The sequence below is a fragment of the Centropristis striata genome, chromosome 8 (assembly GCF_030273125.1).
Source record: "Centropristis striata isolate RG_2023a ecotype Rhode Island chromosome 8, C.striata_1.0, whole genome shotgun sequence".
Lineage (NCBI taxonomy): Eukaryota > Metazoa > Chordata > Actinopteri > Perciformes > Serranidae > Centropristis > Centropristis striata.
Window position 1 is genome coordinate 32,856,732 of NC_081524.1, and position 20,550 is coordinate 32,877,281.

Sequence of the window (20,550 nt, forward strand, 5' to 3'; positions counted from 1 at the left end):
ACAGAGATGTGATACCAGCATAGATTCAATGTATTTTATTGATTGTATAAAAGATCAATTATAACATATTAACCCCTCAAATGTTCTTAACCGTTTGACCCCGGCATTCACACCTCCTGGCACCACTATTATAATCCTGGTAATACTGGAATAAACCTTACTCTATACCTTTTGCAGCCCCCTGTATCAGACAGAATAGTCAATTTGTTACACTCCATTTCTGCCAGGCTTTTGGAGCAGAGCAAGGCTAAAACAAACTATGATGTTGGGGCGATATTGAAAAAACACGCCAGAAGACATAATAGCCTTGATAATAGCGTCTATCTTGATTATAGGAGTCTTTATTGTTGTCATTACCCCCTGTTTGATCCCAGAGATTGCCCTTGTGAAGGGACTTCTGGACCAGCTTCCTACCAAGAGGTCAGATTCCTTTTTCCTGGGGAAATTATCTCAGCAGGTGTTTTGGGAACCTATAATTTAAGCTGGTGGTGAGGAGACACGCCTTGTTTCTATCACAAAGCTTTGCTATGGCGTTAGACCTGCCTGTGGTGCTGATTGTCTCATTGATAGTCCCCCCTCGACACTCATTGGATCAATTGTTTTTCAACCAAGAAATTTGTGTTTAATGTTATGTTGCCAGACAAATCAGTGAACTTGGTGGAGTGGGTGGATTCAAAGGTCTGGACCCATCCAATATTGATGCATCTCGCACTTTTATATTGAATATATGGGGTACATTGTGCCTGCTTCTGTGGGTTCACGTCACATCCTCATACTTGTTAGATACAGCTACTGACAAGCATCTGTCTTTATGAGTGTTGGCATCAAATGAGCGTACAATCTGTGGAGAGCAGAACCAGACAAATGCAGTTCGCAGAAGTTCACATCATGACAGAGTAACAAAAAATACAAAATAGAAGTTGACATTCTTCATGTGTTTTCCCGCTTTTCTTCATACGCTCAATGTGGATCTATACTCTCTCCTCCTATACCGTTAGTATTTTTATTCCCCTTTTTGAAATGTACTTTTCAGTCTTGGTTGCCTCATGTGTTACGGTTACCTCTTGTTCACCTTTATTTCCACCCCCAGTTCTTCTCATCACACCCCCCCACCCCCCTTTGCCTCTCAGATTCTCTCCTCTGCCCCCCTTCTCAAATCTCCCTTTCTCTCCATCTCTTATTATAACTCTAGTTCTCCCCTCCCCCTCTCCTCCACCCCTCTCCCTAGATCTGTTTCAGTTTACACTCTGTTACTAATGATCAGAACAGTACATTAATTATTAACACTATGAAAGCCGAATGTTGTACTCATGCATGTTTATGTCTAGGTATGAGTCTCTTCTTCAGGCGTCAGAGCCGATCCCGCTCTACGCTCTCAAACTGCTGGTATCGATGACTGAACACAGCACGCACATCTCCAGGTAATAAACTCAGTACCAAAATCTGATGTTAGAGTACCATCACAAGTATTTTTAACATAACACACTGGAGAGTTCAGACAACTGTGTATTACACCTTTATGAAGCAGTCCTATGTACAGCAGCACAAACTAATGAACAAACCTGCTCTATAGAAGCTGGTCAGCCTTTTCTTTTATACATGGATCCACTTCTTCACATACATTATTCCTTCTTATTGTAACTAAAATGGTATGTGCGCTGTACCTTTGTTAACTGGAGATACACTCAACTCAACCTTTCTGTTTCTCTATCCAAGATCAAGTTTTGGTTGTATTGAGGTGTTTTACAGTCCTGGCAGGCACACACACAAACACACCCGGGCACATTTTAGGTGCTCAATGTGTAATGTATTAATGCCAAGGCCAGTCTTTCCCAGTTCAGCACTGTGAATCATTACTAACTGTTTTTTATTCGCAACCACACATACATAAACACATGGATAAATACACAAACACACACACACACACACACACACACACACACACACACACACACACACACACACACCCACACTATTTGCAGTGATCTTGCTCACCCCTCTTAAAGCCAGTGTTTTCTACATTAGTAATCAGTTTAGTGGCAGGCATGAGGTGCTGTGTAAACACTTGACATGTTGTGCTGATATATCTGCGCACTCGTTCCTCCTGAAGAGATTGTTAAAAGGAGCACTGCACGCTCTTTAAATATACGACACTAAGACAAAATTACTGCCGGCGTTAAAGTAAGATTCACTACCATATAATGTTAAAGTAAATCGCTATTCAGGAATTTAAAAACATGTCTCGGGGAAGCAGTCATCTGACACTGACATAAAAAGAGGTAATGATGTGTTTTCTGGTTTGGTTGCACAGAGAATCTGCTGATACCCAGTCTCACCATGAGATGACTCACCTGTGTGTGTGTGTGTGTGTGTGTGTGTGTGTGTGTGTGTGTGTGTGTGTGTGTGTGTGTGTATGTGTGTGTGTGTGCGTGCGTGCATGCCACCGTCGTGCACTGATATATTTATGTTTGATAGATGTATCCTGACAGCAGCTGTCAGTAAGTCTTGATTCTCTGGTCATCTGTCTTCTCTTTTCAGCTGTTGACAGAGACAGAAGGTGAGGGGAAAAAGAGGAGGCAGAGAGAGGGGATAGAGGAGTGGATGGAGGGGAGGAAGGAAATATGGAAGGAGGAAATAGATGGACAGGGAGATTAATTGAGTTACAGAGGGAAAGGTAACATTGGGTAGGAGGTTATCAGTGTGGTGTGTTTGTCTGCAGCGTTACAGAAAAACAAATGGCTCAATTTTCATGAAACGTGGTGAAAAGGTGTAGCATAGGTCACGAAAGAACCTATTAAATTATGGAGCAGATCTAAATCACAGGGCGGACACACCACTTAGTTTTTCAGTTTTATTAACATTGTCATAGGGAATGACCTTGGCGGAGCAGCTGGCAAGTAACAATGGCAGAGGAGACACAGAGCCAGGACACTGTCAGAAATTTGTTTTTGTATTTGTTTTCACATTACTTGATTTAGGTAATCTCATTAAATCTGTTATAAATTACACTGCATGAGTCATTATGAGTAATCTCTAATGGAAGAAGGTTTAAAAATAATCCTCCCAACATTGCTGGCATGTCAAATGATGCCGCTGGGTTCAGGTTAATCAATAGATTTTTATAACTGCTCCCCACAGACAAAGAATACCAGCGAGAACTGAAGATTTTTTTTTCCACACTTTATGCCTCTGTGCTAGATAAGATTGAAAATTGGCACATTTTACCTTTAATTTACAACAACCATGATTGTTAACCTTCTATTTTGTCCTTCCCTCATTCCTGTTCCTGCTTCCATCCACTTAGTTTATCTACTTAAGCAATACCAACTCAACAAACCTCTTATCACTAATATCCCACTCTTCCTCCATCTCCATCCACCCCCACCCCTTCCCACAGTTCAAAGTTCACCCTCATAGCTGAATATTCCCCTACTTCTCTTATCAGTAATATTACCCCCTCTCGTCTCCATCCTTCTCCTCCTCCACCTCTCCTCATCCCCTTCTTTCCCTGACACAAGTAGAGTGACGTGAACTTTTCAAATTGGTGTCAGCACTCTTCTCTCTACATCTGTGTTTTTCTCTCACTCTTCTTCCTCTGACATTATTAACAATATTTTACATTTTTCTCTGTCTCCCTCGTTCTTTTTCTCTCACCATCTCTAATTTATTAACATTAGTCCACATTTCTGTCTTTCTTTGTGCCCTCTCTCCACAACTCTCCCTCCATCACTGCGGTTATACAATCAGAAATTAAATTGCCTGGGTCTTGGTTAGATAAGTGTGGCTATGAAGCCAGCCGAGCGGTAATTAGATGGTAAATTGGGGACATTAACGTTAGGAAGGCAGCCTGCTGTTTCTCTCTGCATTATCACAGCCCAGACACACCTTCAAACAACTACATTTACTATGACCTTTAGCCAAAGAACCTTATGCTGTGTGGTTACATATGTGTGTTAAGTATGTTTGCATGTCCTCATATGTATGTCTGTGTGCCAGTGTGTGGTAAGCCAAGGCTTCTCACACATGCCATGCTTATCAACCAAGTATCAGGTATGTTCTCTTAAATTAAGCGGTTTGGTTATTATATGGTGATTGTAGAATAATCTTTATCTTAGACAACTCATAATTCTTTTCTGTGTGTTTTTCCTTTTATCATTAGTTCAAACTTTATTTATAAAGTTAATAGCTTGACATAGACTCAACCTTGCAAAATCATTACATCATCAAATTGCTAGAGCCATTTGGACACCTAAGTCTCTCTTAGCCAGAGAAAAGTGGAATCATTAGGTGTTAACAACACCAAGGTGGTCATTTTCACACGCTAAAAGTCTGTAATTGCATGTAACAGCCTGTTTTACTGCACTTCTCTCTGGTGTGAATGAAGGCATGAGAATGTTTTTAAATATTCGTTAGATGATACAGAAACTCATTAAGGTGTGTCATTTGTAAATAATTGTACAATCCTCAAGGGAAGAACCTTTCAGTGACAAAAACTTCCAAATGCTAAGATATAACCTGCTGACTGTATCTTTCATGTTTATGATCTTTTCAACTGAAAAAACAAGGTCCACTATGTCCTTTAAAAATTATCCCAAATTTAAGCTTTAGAGCTACAAATATGGCAGACAGCAGAATTATTGACTAGTAAAGCAGAGGTTAACCTAGCTCAGTTGATCTCCATCATGGGATAGTTTTATATCCTTTGAAGCTAATACTGACAATGAATGACTAACACGGTAAGGTTTGTGTTGTGTGTTTGCTCTATTATAGGCAGTCTGCTGTGCTGTGGGTTGTTCAATGTCTGGTATTGTGCACTGTGTCTATTGATGTATGGCTGGTCGTTTAAAGGTGGTCCAGTTTATCATGTCGCGCTGGCCTCGTCTGTCCTCTCATCTCTCTGCCTGTCACCTTCCTAATGGGAGGCCATCCATCACATCTACAAACACAAACACAAACACAGATACACTCACACACTCACACACACACACACACACACACACACACACACATTTACTCCTACATTTAAGGTCTAACATCAGGTACAGATCTATATATAAGATGCATCATTGATTTCAGGATTCAGTGATCATGGTTGGTCAACAACAGCTAGAAGATACTTCTAGAAGTAACCTGGTTGTGTTCTCAGTATGGAGATTGGTACTGTTCATCAAAAAAGAAACATCTTTTAAATGCATTTAAATACTGTTAGATCGGTAGATCAGTGTGCTGATAGCAACTCAGTTATGGCCTAACTCAAGAATCTAACTTAAATAGAAGGAGTGTGTCTGTTTTTCCTTCAATATTCTTGACAGCTGTTTATCTGATCAACTTTAAGCCCCTTTCAGGCTGCGTTTCCGGAAAGGTCCCGCTATATTGCCAAAAGGGGTTGTGTCGGCTTTTCGCCTTATGATATTCATACTGATTCCACAACTGTGTAACACTGACGTCCATTCACATTGCGGTCCAGCATTGCGTAATGAAGTGGGAGGAGACAGTAGTGGCGTGTAACAGAGCAGCGAGGATGTAAGTATGTATGCAGCAGAGTATGTGTATAGTAAGTGACGTTCGTTTGTTTACATTTAGCAGCCGATACTTTTCGTACAGTGAGCAACTGCAGCATAACAATAATGGTGGAAGAACTGCCCATGCTGTTTCTCGCTGTAGAGATTCTACAAACTAAAGCAAAGTAAATAGTAAATGGGGTGCACATATATAGCGCTTTTATCCAAAGTGCTTTACACTACACTCATTCACCCATTCACACTCACATTCATACTGGTGGCCGAGGCTACGAGGGCACACAGGTGCCACCTGCCACCATTGGGAATTCATTCACACACCGATGAATGCAGCATCGAAAGCAATTTGGGGTTCAGTATCTTGCTCAAGGATACTTTGACATGTAGCTGCCATGGTCAGGGATCGAACCACCAACCTTCCGATCAGAAGACAACCTGTCAGACTCAAGTGAGAGGCGTGTTTCTGGTGATATGTCACATTGATCCCACCTTGAACAGTCTCACCAATTTATGCGTATGTTACTACTTCCGAAGGCTTTACAGAACCAGGATCATTTGATCCCCCACCACACCTCTGGCACCATCAGATTGCAGGCTAAACATTACAGAGATGTAAATATTGTGGCTTGAAACGGCAGTCTGAAAGGGGCTTTATAGAAATACATTTAAAATAATCGCTTTTGTTCAATATAGCTAGCTGTTTGCAAATTATATTCATACTTTAGCATTGTCAGGGGACACGACTATGGCATGGCAGGCTCAGGACTTGAGGATGTGCAATGTTGAGTGTGAGAGTGTTTTGTTTGGATGAGTGGTTCTCAAGGAAAGTTGCAAGCAGAAATACTAGAGATCAAACAATCACCTCATTCTGAATAGACATGTCTTGAGCAGGAGCTCTACTACTAAGGCATGAAATGAAGAAAGACTTATTCAAGTTAATTTACAGAACAGAATATACAGAAGTTGGTCAATGTAACAATTCTAATCAGAAGTTTATGGCATGTTGAGTGGAATATATAATCAGCACACATTAAGTTAAAATCAATCTTGCATTGTTTTATACGGAGCCCCTAAAGGGACATGGTGAAAATAAAAAATAAACTTTGGTATCTTGTGAGCACGAGATACTTTCTCGTGAGCACGAGATATTTTCTCGTGCTCACGAGATACCAAAGTTTTTTTTTTATTTTCACCATGTCCCTTTAGGGGCACCGTAGTTTTCTGTTTAAAAAGGAGGTTATAGGACTGCAGCAAATGTAATCAGATACATTAAGGATAACACGAAATGAATCTCAGCACACAAAGACAAACATTTAAGCAGTAAAAAGGGAATGGAAAAAGTTATGAGGAGTTGATATTTGTTAACTTTTTAGCGAGCAGATGCATTTCTACTGGGACACCTAACTTTTTTCAAATGAAGACCTTACACCGTCACTATCAAGATGGTTAGAAGAACATCACATTATTCAAAGTTCAGCCCTCAATGTTTGGGCAGTACAGGCAACAGAAAGGTTTACATAATTGGTCTGTTGCCTGCCAGACAAGCTATAAATCATAGTTAAAATGAAGACAGTGGACAGGCTTTGTTACCTTCAGCATATGAACACCAGTCTGACTTCAGCTGGCTTTGTTCCCTTTTACAGCCTGAACGCTTTTTTACGCACACTAGGTGTGAGTGCATATGTGTTGACACTCCAACTACACAGTAATTGGTTGCAAATCAAAGAACCTTAATCACTGAGTAGACAGAATGTCATTGCTAATACAGACATCCATCTTTCTCTCTCTCTCTCATACTCTACAGCTTTCCTTCTAGTTTTTCAATGTACATTCATCCACATCACTCTTTTGTTTTCACTGCTTTCCATCCATCCATTTCCTTCAGCTTTCCGAGGCTGGGATGGGGAGGCAGTAGGATAAGCAAAGTATTTGTGACGACCCTCTCCCCAGCAGTGTTTTCCAGCTTTTCCTGTGGGACCCTGAGGCGCTCCCAGGCCAGACAAGATATGTAATCTCTCCAGCATGTTCTCGGTCAACCCCGGGGCTTCCTACCAGTTGGATGTGCTCTGAAAAAAACTCTAACAGGAGGTGCCCCAGAGGCATCCTGATCAGATGCCTGCACCACCTCAGCTGGCCCCTTTTGACACGAAGTAGTAGCGGCTATACTCTGAGCTCCTCGCCCTGTCTCTACGGCTTAGCCCAGCCACCGTACCGAGGAAGCTCATTTCTGCTGCGTGCACTGATTTAATTCTTTTGGTCGCTGGAATAAAAATAAAAATGATATTTAAAAAAACAAAACAATAACTAACTGAAACTGTATTGTGTGTTTACAAAACTAACTAAAACTAACTAAAATTCTAGTGAAAATGTCCTCCTTTTTCGTCTTTGTTCACTTTTTTCATACATAAGCCTTTTTGGTTGATATGAAATGTATTTATTTAGCTCTGACCAAATAGCTGCTGGTTAGTGAACATGCAGAAACACATTGGTAAATATGTTTATTGAGACTGGGATGTCTACACGACTATGTGAGTCGATTTTGCCTTCAAAATGTTCAGCACTTCACTCGAACCAAAATTCAAAACTCCCGGAGCTGCAAGAATTTATAATCTTATTGTGGCTGAGATGGGTAAGGCAGAGGAAATAAAGGCAAAATGTATTGTGACCTTTTTGAATCTTGCACCCAACAAATACCCCATTACAAAAAACTAACACTAAAACTAATAAAACTAAAAGTATTTAAAAAAAATAAAAACAAGCCAACTTGCTCTTAAAACAAATTGAAACTAACTGGATTTGAAAACAAAATTAACACGAAATTAAAACTAAAACTAATGAAAAATCCAAAACTATTATAACCTTGGTACAACACCCACATCACTGATGAAGCTGCACTAGACCAAATACTGTCTATCTCATGCTCCATTTTCCCATCACTCGTGAACAAGACCCTGAGATGCTTGAAGTCCTTCACTTGGGGCAGTGACACACTCCCAACCCAGAGGGACACTCTCCACCTCCTGGCTGCGCTTTCAGATCCAATGACATGGGACAGATTTGGCAGAGGCCTACACCCACCAAAAACTTCTTGACTTTGTACCAAGACACAAATGTCACTTTGGTTATATAAGAACCACATAACTCCCTGGGGGACACTGTTGTAATCCTTCTCCAAGTTCACACTCCGCTTTTGTCTGCTCAAATTTTCTTTCTTCTTCTCTAACCTTCTCCTTCCTTACTCCTCTTCGAATGAAATCTTCGTTTACCTCATCCTCTCATGAAGTCTTATCTCCTCTTTCCGTGTGCTTCCCTTTCCTCTCGCACCTCCACTCACTTCATCTGCTCTCATGGTGTCTCCTCTTTCCGTTTCTGTTCACTCCCCAATTCCACTGGTAACAGACAGGAGCTGTTGTAGCGGAACTTAAACCTTAATGAAGATGAAACAGCCCAGTATGTGTGCATGTCTCAACAGTGCGGTGAATTGCCGCTAAATCAAATAAATTTCTCGCCCTCATCTTTCTACCTCTGCTCCAATATGTATCTTTCTCTTTCCGTTTCAGGTTGATCAAACACAGTAAGGTCCTACCAGCAGTCTTTCAACTCATTATGGTAAGAGACCAATCTCACTTAATCAATTATTATTCAGCCAATCAGCAAATCACTTCATCATTCAGTCAGTCAATGAATCAGTCTGTTAAATAGTCCTGCAATGAGCTAATCAAACTGAGATATCACAATCTGTGTTTTTATATGGTATTCTGCCTTTTATTGCAGCCCTGTTTTTTTCTGTCTCCTTCCTTCCCTTTCCTCTCATACTTGCTCCCTCTAACCCTTATAGATGTAGTTATGTAAATTAGTCTGAGTGGTGTTGACCTATTACAGGGCTGGTGTAATTGACTGACAGGTCAGCAGTGGAGAGGAGGAAGGGTTAATAGAGTGAGAATATGGACTCCACTATTAAGGTCCCACACAAACGCAAACACACAGCACTTGGCTGTTATCAGTGAAGCGTAGCAACATTTCCAGTAAACAATTTATTTCACCTGACCCTTTTTGCATACGCAAAATCTAATGAACACACCAACAGTGCAATCTGTTTTCAGCAAACCAAAACACTTTAGAAACAATTTATGGTTTACACACACACACACACACACACACACATGCACGCACACACACACACACACACACACACACACTCCCTAAATAATCAGTGTTCTGCATGGCTGCCTGTCCAGCCCAGACTAGCCGATGCAGAATGTTAAACACCGTCATCTAACAGCCTTGATTAACTCCTCTCCTGATTGTTTACTCCTGTCTGAACCAGTCATGTCAGGATCCATTAGTGCCGTCTGTATTGCTCACGTTTGGATTGATTTATGCTGCCTAAAACCATGTGATCTGGATTGATTACACCTGCCACTGGTAATCACACTTTTCATGAAGAAACTCACCTAATTGTATTTGTCTAAATGATGAAGTAGTTCTGCTTCAGACATGAAAGGATGTCAGGAAACCATCTAGACCATGTTTTTTTTTTAACTGCTTGGTTGTTTTGCCTGAGGAAGCAGCAGACTGATTAGAGTTGCAGTCAAATTCTACTTCACTTACACTGTACACTTCTTAGATGCACCGATAATAGTGTGTGATATGAGTTAAGGCGAGTCACTAAGTTAAAACCCTTTGGTTCCCATTTCTTGTTGCTCTTTGTCAGGTTTATGCTTTCAGTGATGTGCACGGTAGTCCTTTCACAGCTCATTAGTCCATAAAGATCAAAATAAATTAGCTTTGTCATTTGTTGTTACTGACAGGCAGGTTGTCCTAGGTGTGAATTGATGTCATTGTCTTCAGCCTCAGGCTACTGCACATGATGAGTACCAGCCAGGCTTATCGGCCCATGCACAGATCACACTGATGCACACAGACCCCGCAGGCAGAGCTGGTGTATCTCAGAGAGGATCAAATAGTGAAATGAGGCAAGGAGAGAGAAGGAGAAGTGAATTACTGCAGGAGGAAGGAGACCGGATTTTGTAAGGAGGAGAAAGAGAAGAAGATAGTAAGGGGGGGGAAAGCAAAGGAAGAGAAGGCAGAGGCTGAAGAGATGGGAGTAAGAGGAAAGTGGAGACTACAGCATTGCTTCTTGTTCTCTTCAAAACCAATTAACTATCAAAGGTCACAACTACACCATCCTCTGATAGACAGAATTAATTTTATCCTTTCCTCATCATTGTGCCCCAATAATAATTTTCTCAGGAGGCAGAACACGATTCTTCTTAGATACAATATGAAATTCTTCTTATATCTGCATTGTGAAGAAACATTTGGCAATATTGCTGCAGTTTTGACAATAAATATGTCATGAGCATAAGTACAACATATACCTTTAATAAATCAAAATAGTGCTTTTTAGAAGATGACATTGACATGCAAACCAAAAAACATTGGAGAGGCAGCTGCTCACTATTATACAGTAGTCACACTGATATTCAGTAGAAACAAGAAGACATGCCATAGGCCTGCATCCAGTAAAATGGATACCTACAGAGATGGTAAACTAGTGAAAAGTACACTCAGAGAGTGCAAAACTCCCCCAGGCATTGAGCATCCCCTGCATGAAATAGTTCTGATCGATCCAAACTCTGTTCTTAAAATGAGCAATTTAAAAGTTGTTTGCTTGTCGTCTTGCAGGCAGAGCTGATAAAGCATGAATTCTGAATTTTTATACTTACTTTTAATGTTGGAGTTATTCTGGAATACTTTTTATCGGTTATTGCAATTATGCAATTTCATATCTGGGACTTCCACAACAGATGCAAAGCAGCAATAGTGGTGGTTAATTGGACCACGGTTGATGACGGAAATTAATTTCACGTCTGACTTGAGTAACATGAATAATCCCAAATGTGATCTTGCAGATTGCAGAAATGAAAAGCAAAAGGTTCTGTGATGCACACCTGCTGGATTGTCCAAATTATGGCCTGTATCAATCGAAGTAAGGCTTGTTTTTAGCTTAGCCAATGCCTGAAAATATATTTGCTGTGTAACTGAAGCAGTTGCCGATCACTTGCACAGTAAAGAGTCAGTCAATGACAATGCAACATATGATGCAAACAATAAAACATTTTTTTCAAAATCTGTGAATCACCACAACTAAGAGAGGCCCTTGGGCATACAGTCATAAATGTGCACAGAAAGTATCAGGCTGATTGGTACTGTTGTATGAGAGATTAACTGCAGACTGACAGATTGACTGACAGTTGGACAGATACACGCAGGCATGTATGCACTCACTCACACGCATGCACATACACAACCAAAAACATCCCCTCCAGGCTTAAACCAGGCAGGGATAATAAAAGGTCTAATCAATGCATATATAGGACTTTTTTTTTATCTTACTGACTGGCAAAAACTGATTGTCTGGGTTGCAGTAAGGTCGTTGGCCAGTGGCCACTGGGACAAATTTGCAGCAAGGCTGACTTTGTACTCAATGCCCAGTTCTCTTAACTCTTAACTTAAGATCAAACAGTTGAAAGATTAATAGTATTTAAGTTACTCTCCAAAAGTTAAGGTTCCACAAATGGTTAAATAATATACATTTGGATCTTAAACTTTTAATTTTGGGTATGGGTTTGTGTGATGCTGTTTTTTGATATATTCAGTATGCTAAAAGATGTTGGTTTTCAAAGTAGATTCCAAGTTTGATGTAGTCAGTATGGTGTAATCACATTGGTATTGCTATACTTTTAGTAATTTGGTATTTGAACTGACTTATATTTATTTTCTGGAGCTTTATGTCTAACCTTAACCATATGATAAATGGCAGAACATTTTAAAGGCAACTGGGTGATTAACAACCCTCCCTTCCTGCTCTTATCCTCTTTGAATAGTGTGTTGCAGCCATTGCTGTGTAGTATAAAAGTGGTGTGTCGGTGTTGTGAGTTTAATCCGTGACAACAGTCTGTGACCAAAATGTTCCTTAAACAGTGCTCACCATGTGTGGAAGTTCACAACCGTATTCATATGTACGTTATCTATTATATGGAATCACATTTAATTTTATGTTAGATAGTAAATATGAAAATAAATATTTGTCTGTGGTGTAATTTTGGGATATAAGCTGTATTTAGCTGACCTATAACCTAGTTATCTTATCTCTTCCTCTTTCTTTCCATAGGCTAACAGTAGTAATGTCACCAGTGGATTGGTCCAGAATGCAGTTGCCTTGCTGTGTAATCTCAGTGTAGACACGGTCCTGGACTTGGAGCCTCCATACAAACAAGGTACAGTATGCTTGAAGAGGATGAAGATATAACTTTCCTCTGCTTTGAAAAAAAACATACTTTTCTCTACTTTTATTTTTTCCTACTGTCTCTGCCACTAGTACTTTTATTAGTGAGTGAGTTAAGTGAGTCCTAGAGGCCTTTCTGTCATTGACCTTACTGCACAGAGCGTCGATATTATGTGTCTACTCTGCTAGCGTTAGTTATTGTCATGTTACTTGTTGACATCTTGTTTTCCCCAGTCTGCTGTCCTGCTGCAGCATGATGCTTATTCTGGTCAACAACTTCGGCTGTGTGTGTGTGTGTGTGTGTGTGTGTGTGTGTGTGTGTGTGTGTGTGTGTGTGTGTGCAGGTCAAAGTCAATGTTTTTTGTCCTTCAGCTATGGTGAAACTCAATAATATTAGAATTTCCTGTCGATTGCAAGTGATTCCAGAGGGGAGAGTCAAATTTATGGTTCGTGTCCTCTTGGAGTAAGGACATTTTTCAGACATTAGGTCATTTTAGGCCCATTTTGTCACCCGAGAGCTAGTTTGGGATTATGATTCTAATTAGAAAGAAGGAATAGTAAGGCAGAGAGCAGACATGTAGTCAGATGCAGTCTAAATTTAGCAATAGAGAATGAATGCAGTAAATGAAAGATGCTTGCAAGAAAACATTTACAAACACTGCTGCGTTTTGTGTGTGTGTGTGTGTGTGTGTGTGTGTGTGTGTGTGTGTCTGTGTGCGTGTGCGTGTGTGTGTGCGTGTGTTTGCGCGTGTGTGCACGTATGCAAATGTTTCAGGACCCACAGTTCAATGCTGTAATTGCAACTCTCAGCGGCAATGAAAATACAACACAATAAACTTACTGCTTTCTCAAATTTCTGTTTATTACTGTGTTCTCTCTCTTGCTGTCTCTTTCTTTCACTCATAATTTTGTGTCTCATTCTGTCTATCCGTCTTTTCCGCTGCACCCCCTGCTTCCCCAAAACCACCACCACCTCTATCAACCCTTCCTCTCCTTCTATTTCCATTGGGTCAGCAGTGCGGCAGTTCAGTAGTCAGCATCATTATCGTCCAATCAGCTCCCCCTCTCAGCAAGAAACTGTCAACCCAGCACTAATACTGGCCGGGCAATTAACGATATCTCCCTCTCCTCTCCTCTCCACTCCTCTCCTCTCCTCTCCTCTCCTCTCCACTCCTTTCCTCTCCTCTCCTCTCCTCTCCTCTCCTCTCCTCTCCTCTCCTCTCCTCTCATCTTTTTTCCTTCTCCTCTTCACCTACCTGCGTTCCTAATCTACCAAGCTCACATCTTGCCCCATTATCTCCTCTTCTTTCTCCCCTGTTTTCCCATTTTTGCCTTCTCCCCTATCCTCTATTTTGGGCTCCTCTTCTATTTTCTCTTCCTCCTCTCCTCTTTCTCCCTTCTTTTACTCATGGTTCACTCGAGATCAGTGTGGCAATGGCAAGAAAGAATGGAGAGGGAGAGGAGGAAAGAAGAGGAGAAGGGAGGAAGCGTGTATAATTGGCTTTTTAAGGTGTGACAGAGAGAGGAGGGGAAGGGTGGTGTGTGTATGTGTGTGTGTGTGTGTGTGTGTGTGTGTGTGTGTGTGTTGGGAGGAAATGAAATAGACAGTGAAGAAGAGCAAAATAGGGAGATGTTTTTTGTGCTTGTGTGAATGTATTTGCGCTTATGCTTCTGTGTATGTGTGAGACAGAGAGTCGATGTGCGTGTGTGTAGGGGGGAGGTGGGTGCGGGGTGGATGCAGGAGCGCCCAATATGTGAGTGAGTGTGTGTAAGAGAGAGAGAGAGAGAGAGAGAGAGAGAGAGGAGATGAGGTTTATAATTGGGCAGATTTGCCTCCGACTGAGATAATACCCCCTGGGGAATGAAGACAGAGGGAGCAAAGAGAGAGAAAGGCAGAGATAGGAAGGGAGAATGGAACAACAGAAAGAGAAAGAAGATGGCAAAAAAGCATGAGAGAGAAGAGAGAGGGAAAAGATGACAGAGCCAGAAAAGCAAAATAGGAGGTAAAAAGGGTAGCAGAGAGGTGACAGAGAGGAAGAATGGGATACACAGAAAGGGGAATGTGGTGCATTAGGGTGAGAAGACTGGGAGGAGGGATGAGATGATAGAGGAGAAAATTTGAGGTTGAAGTGAGTGACAGTTTGATAGAGGGAGAGATGGAGAGAGGTGGGAGGGGGAGAATAACTTGATGTGCGTGTAAGAGAGACTTCCTAAACAAAGTTCTTATTATTTTATAAGATTCTGGATGGCTCAGCTTTAATTGTGAACGTGTAGCAGACTTATTTGGAAAGTCTAGGTTATAATCTGATTTCATAAGGATATGAAACCTCAATCTTCCCTGCTAAGGGTGAATTTGAGACTCATTTTGTAGGCACGCTGACAAGCAGACTGTTTGATAAGGAAAAGGATACATCTAGTGCATGTAATGCAGCAAAAATTCACCCCAACAGTTCACAATAGTTCACATTGTGAGTAACCTCCTGAGTTTGGTCTTGAAGTGCTGACAAGGTGTCAGTTGATTAAAGCGCTCTTGTCTTTTAATTAATAAAAAAAAAAGTCTTCAGGGGCTCCATGTGTATTCAGAATCCTTGAAGGTCTTTAAAGGTTCCTCTCCGGGTTTGATCTGCCACCAATCCTTGTTATTTCTCTTGACCTTCTGTGAGAAGCTCAGAGGAATTTTTTAGGGTAATTGCCTCTGTGCTGGTGTTATCTAGTGTCTGTGGAACTTGCATCTATAAATTGCTGTTTGAAATTGGGTTCAGGTTATTTCCCCAAACGACGTGTAAAATATTCTATAATGGTTCTTCAACACTGTGTCCATATGTGTCCAATCAATTATGCCCCCTGGCATAATTTATACCACAAAGATCTTCCATATTAATGTTTTCATATTAGCACCCGAGAGGTCATTGGATTGACAGTTTTTACATAATAGTAATCGATAAGACACTTGACACTCAGTATAAGACGTTTTGCACTATGTCTTGAGTTGCTTTTATGAGATGCTTTACATAGATTGCATTTATACCTGCGCAATTTACATTGCAGTGAAAAGTTATTGATTTTTAAGAATGTATCATATTAAGGTATTTTGTTTGACAAAGAACAACATCCCAATTTGAATAATTCATCACATCATGTATTTTTTTTATAAATCTAATTAATTACATATTTTGTGATGTTATCTAAGTCACATATATCAATAATTTGAGAGATGAGTCAGTCAATGAATAGACAGTATAACTAAATGTCAACATGTCTTTTATTTCCCATAGATTCAGATCAATCTTTTGACTGTTTAGATGCAATAATCACCCAAACTATCAAAAATCTGATGTTAACCACCTATTCTCTACCCCTGAAATTGACCTGCAATCCATTTATAGCAAATGTTGGTTTATCTGTCACAGGTAGACTTAGTTACTTAACTCAGTGTGTGCATGTGAGTGTGGCTTGATGAGACTGACCGACCACAGTTGCATCATGGGGGGTTGTGCTGGGTCAGAGCTAGCTATGATATGCTTTGTCCGGAAGAGATATTTCAGGCTTGGAGTACTACGATGGTACAAAAAATCCTTACTATAGAAATGGGACAGAAAAGTTCTCCTATCCACAGTTCCATCTGAGTGTTTACAAAAAGTTGATTTTCCATCACTGAGCCAACAATGCTTTGTCATCTGCTTCAGTCATGCTTACAAAGCTACTGTGGTTGGTTGTATGATCAGTGACATGTGGGGTCATAGTCAACTTAACTTTAGGGGTGGTAGATCATAAAAAGCTTACAACACTGTGTGATGGAAATTTGGTGTTTCCTGCATGGTGGGACATGAGGTAGGCGGCGACCTACTTGATATTCAAGACACAAGGCATTGTGGGAACTGACTCTGTGAACTTAACAATGATAACACCATGAGAGAGGGGAACATGTAGACCAGTGAGCTCTGTCCTGATGTGATGTATAGGGCAGGAAGATAGGGCCACATTGAGGCTTACTGAAGAATCAATGCTGGGAACTACAACAGATATAAGTCGAGCGGTGTACGGGACTTTGTTGTACTGTAAAAGAGCCATTCGGGATTGTGCATTGTATGGAACACGAATGTGCTAATAAAACTTGCTGAATAGAGTATTGAGTGCTTTGTGTTTGGCCAGCTCACCCATTAACTTAGTGCAGTTGTCAAAATTGCCACGACAACTGTTTTTAACATTTGGGATATTTTAGAAGATATTGACAAGCAACTTGTTTTCTTGTTTGGGTATGAGTTATGTTTTTGTTGTAGATTTTTTTGTAGAGAGCAAAATTGTGGTGACAGTTTTCACTCTTACTTACTTGATTAGCTGTAGGGAGGGACTAAAAAATTGGGTGCATATATTCTAGACAGTCTTAAATAAAATGTGTTTTCTATTAATTTGATAATCAAAATCAATGAAAAAGAGCTTACAACAATAAATCAGTCACAGGCTGTGTCCGACCCTGGATCTTCCAGTTAAAACCAGAGCCTGAAACATTATCCATTAATCATATGTCATCAGTACTGTAGGCTTGACTGTCCCCACAAAACTTTCCTACTTTGCATAGACAAGGCTTTGAGCCATCCATCCTGTTGATTCCCAATAGAACTCATTTAAAAATAGATAATATTGCAAAGCATTGTAGAATGTCTATTTTTAACCTAGTTAAAGTCCAAACTCCAAAATAGGACAGAACACAACTGTTACATTATCATAAATTATTCCTCCAGTCTTGATCGAGTAACATTAGTACAAAAGTGATGGTTTTACATCGTGGTATTTCCAAAGAAATTGGGACGCTGTGTAAAATGTAAATAAATACAAAGTGTATATTTAGAATCACAAAGTTTTGCAGTTTGAACTTTAACCTCTAAATCCCAATCTGACTATGTAGATTTAGTGTTAGGGTTAGACCAAAAAAGCCAAATCTTATATCAAATTACCTATGAGGCCTAAGTGCATGTTTGTGGCTTCATTTGAGAGGTGAAATCCTCTTGTTTCTGCAATTGTGTGTGTTAAGCATAATGATAAAATTTAACCGAAACTATCAGTTAAAAGTTTTTTTTGGAATTGGGGTTGTAAAATTGAATGAATGAAGCTGCTATCCCTCTGATTACACTTATTATTGTTATATCCTCACCTCACAGGTGTACACACATACAAACACACAATCTAGAGATATCTGTCAGTTACAACAATACACATCATTACATTATGCACAAGCACACATAGCTCAAAGTCGATGCTCTGCCATGACACCATAAACATTTTATATGGACCTCTGAAAGATATCCCCAGTAAAAGCCTGCGTGTGTGCATGCATGCCTGTGTATACAGCCTTTCATCTAGCAATTTCTGATGAATACCTGAAAAGGGACAAATCATGATAAGACTGGATCACTTTGCACACTAAGCGCATATCAAGCCACACTTTCTGTTTTAATTCCATTCTATGAATAAAAGGGTCATTGCATTAGCTGCTCACATTACTCCAAAATAATTTGTCATGGAACTAGGATGCCCCTATGTCCAACAATAAAACAGTAAAAGCAACCAGTAAAACATGTTCTTTATAGTTTGCATGATTATTCTGCAGCAGCCTATTGCTTGTTGTGCATGATTTTAACCAAGGGTACCCACAGAGGGTCAAGCATGCGTTTTAAATTGAAGAAAATGTTTAACTACCCTATGGCTTTTAGATGACTCGAGATCCTTTGAGCTGAGAATAAAGGCTGTATACAGTCTGCAAGCAGTTGAGAAGAATAGTTGGCAGTTAAAGCATCAATCTACTGTGAAACATTGTTGCCATAGTCACAGGGAACATAGCCATTATGTCAACCATTGAAGACGATTTTGAAACCTCATTTTTGGCATTTTGGCCGTCACCATCTTTTTTTTTTGCCAGATAAGACCATATTTGGAGGAGAGGGTGGAACTTGGGAGTTTACACAGGTTACCAGCCAGACTACAATTAGCATAGCAAACACTAGTAACCAGGTAATGCTATTGCTAGCTAGCTAATTTGGTTAGCAATGTGCATCCCACCAAAAAACTACAAGAGGGTCTGGCTGCAGACCTCCAGTGTGAGGCTGCTTCCGGTGCAGGCTCCACTCCCAGGCTGCCTCCAGTGTCAGGACCGGAAATAACAAACATTTTGTGCATCTCTTAAACTCCAGGGTATTAATACAAACACCCTGAATCCACGGGTTACGTTTGCAAATTGCCAAATGGTAATAGCGAATGTGGATGGTTTGAAAAAAATGAGTTACGCTAACGGTGGCTAACGATTGACTGACGATCAGGTTATTTGCTCCACTCTCTGCCTCCAGTGTCAAGACCGAAAATAAACTTTTAGTGCGTCTCTTGTGCGCAAGAAAATTCATAATAAAACTGTATACACACTTTTGGAAGAAGCCGCTTTGTTGTTGATTTATTTGTAATTAATTGACTTTTAATTAATCAACACTAACACAAAAACATGAATTTACACGTTGCATTATAAATGTACCAGCATTATTATTGCATTTGCTTACATAAAGTGTCATAATAAACTCCATTCAAAGGTGCCGACTTGCGTTAAACAGTGTAAATATACGGTCTGATGGAATCATATTGTTAAGAGACTGCATGTCCACATCGCTGCTTAATATTTTCATTGATGGTTCCACACGTGGCTACTTGTGTCTGCAGGCAGCCTAAACCTACCTCATGTGTATATGATGCACCTGGATGCAAGAATAAGATAAACACTGCCTACTGTATGTCCGTGTGCATAAAATTACGCATGGAGCTGGGAACTGGCTGTCAGTGGCTCACTTTAAGTTTAATTGCACTTATAGGCTATATGGTAACGTTAGTTGTCAAGTCAGATAACATGTCTTCGATTTGTGACAGGAGCTGTGTGGACAACGTTATAGACTATAAGTGCAATTAAGCCTTAACTCCACTAACGTTTGGAGTCGCTTGCAGCTCAATGAGTAGTTACGCTCAGACAAAGACAGTGTTTAGCTAACACCCAGTATCAGAAACAGTCCTTGTGCAATAAGTCTGTCACACCAAGCATCCACCTACTACCTAACAATATATTTCATAGGCTCTAACATTGTTTATGCTGCATTTTTCTCAATATGTGTTGCATTTTACTTCCCTTTGTTTAAGTTTATTTAATTAGTTATTACGAGAAAACAATCTTTATTAAATCAAGATAACGAAATAATAAGTCGTTATCACAAGATAATGGTGCATAAAAAAAATACATGGCCAAATCTCTGTTTCCGTATTTAAGAGACAACAAAATGTTTGTTATTTCCGCGCCTGACACTGGAGGCAGCATGGGGATTTCCACCGGGCGCGTTATGGCCGCGGAAAGGCTCCGCCGCGGTTTTGCTCCGTCTTCTGCCCGGCGTCAATTCACACCGGGCGCGTTTTAAAAAATTGTAGCCAACTCCTGAAATATCTTATAGTACGACTAAACACTGAACAAAGCGATGAAAATGTTACAAGCACTTTTGGTTAACTGAAAACACACTGTGAAAGGGTAAAAGACAAAAACGTGGACTATACCAAAAAACAAGCTCACAACTATTTAAATGTAGACAGTGCCATATATCCGCGTTGCTACGTCTGTCCACACCATAAAACATTAACTGCTATATTGTCTCTAGTGATTAAGACCCCAAACCCATTAAGAAAATGTTTACTTCTATACAATCTGACTTGTTTTTACGG

The 20,550-nt window shown here is 40.2% G+C and overlaps 1 protein-coding gene across 2 annotated transcripts in view; it reads left to right on the plus strand.

The window, feature by feature from the left end:
- Positions 1 to 20,550, plus strand: part of ulk4 (unc-51 like kinase 4) — a 91,695-nt gene that overhangs the window by 51,002 nt on the left and 20,143 nt on the right. For both annotated transcript variants that reach the window (XM_059340189.1, XM_059340188.1), the window contains 3 exons: positions 1,329 to 1,421; positions 9,080 to 9,128; positions 12,697 to 12,802. In XM_059340189.1, the coding sequence (XP_059196172.1) occupies positions 1,329 to 1,421; positions 9,080 to 9,128; positions 12,697 to 12,802 (248 nt within the window). The remainder of the gene's footprint in view (positions 1 to 1,328; positions 1,422 to 9,079; positions 9,129 to 12,696; positions 12,803 to 20,550) is intronic.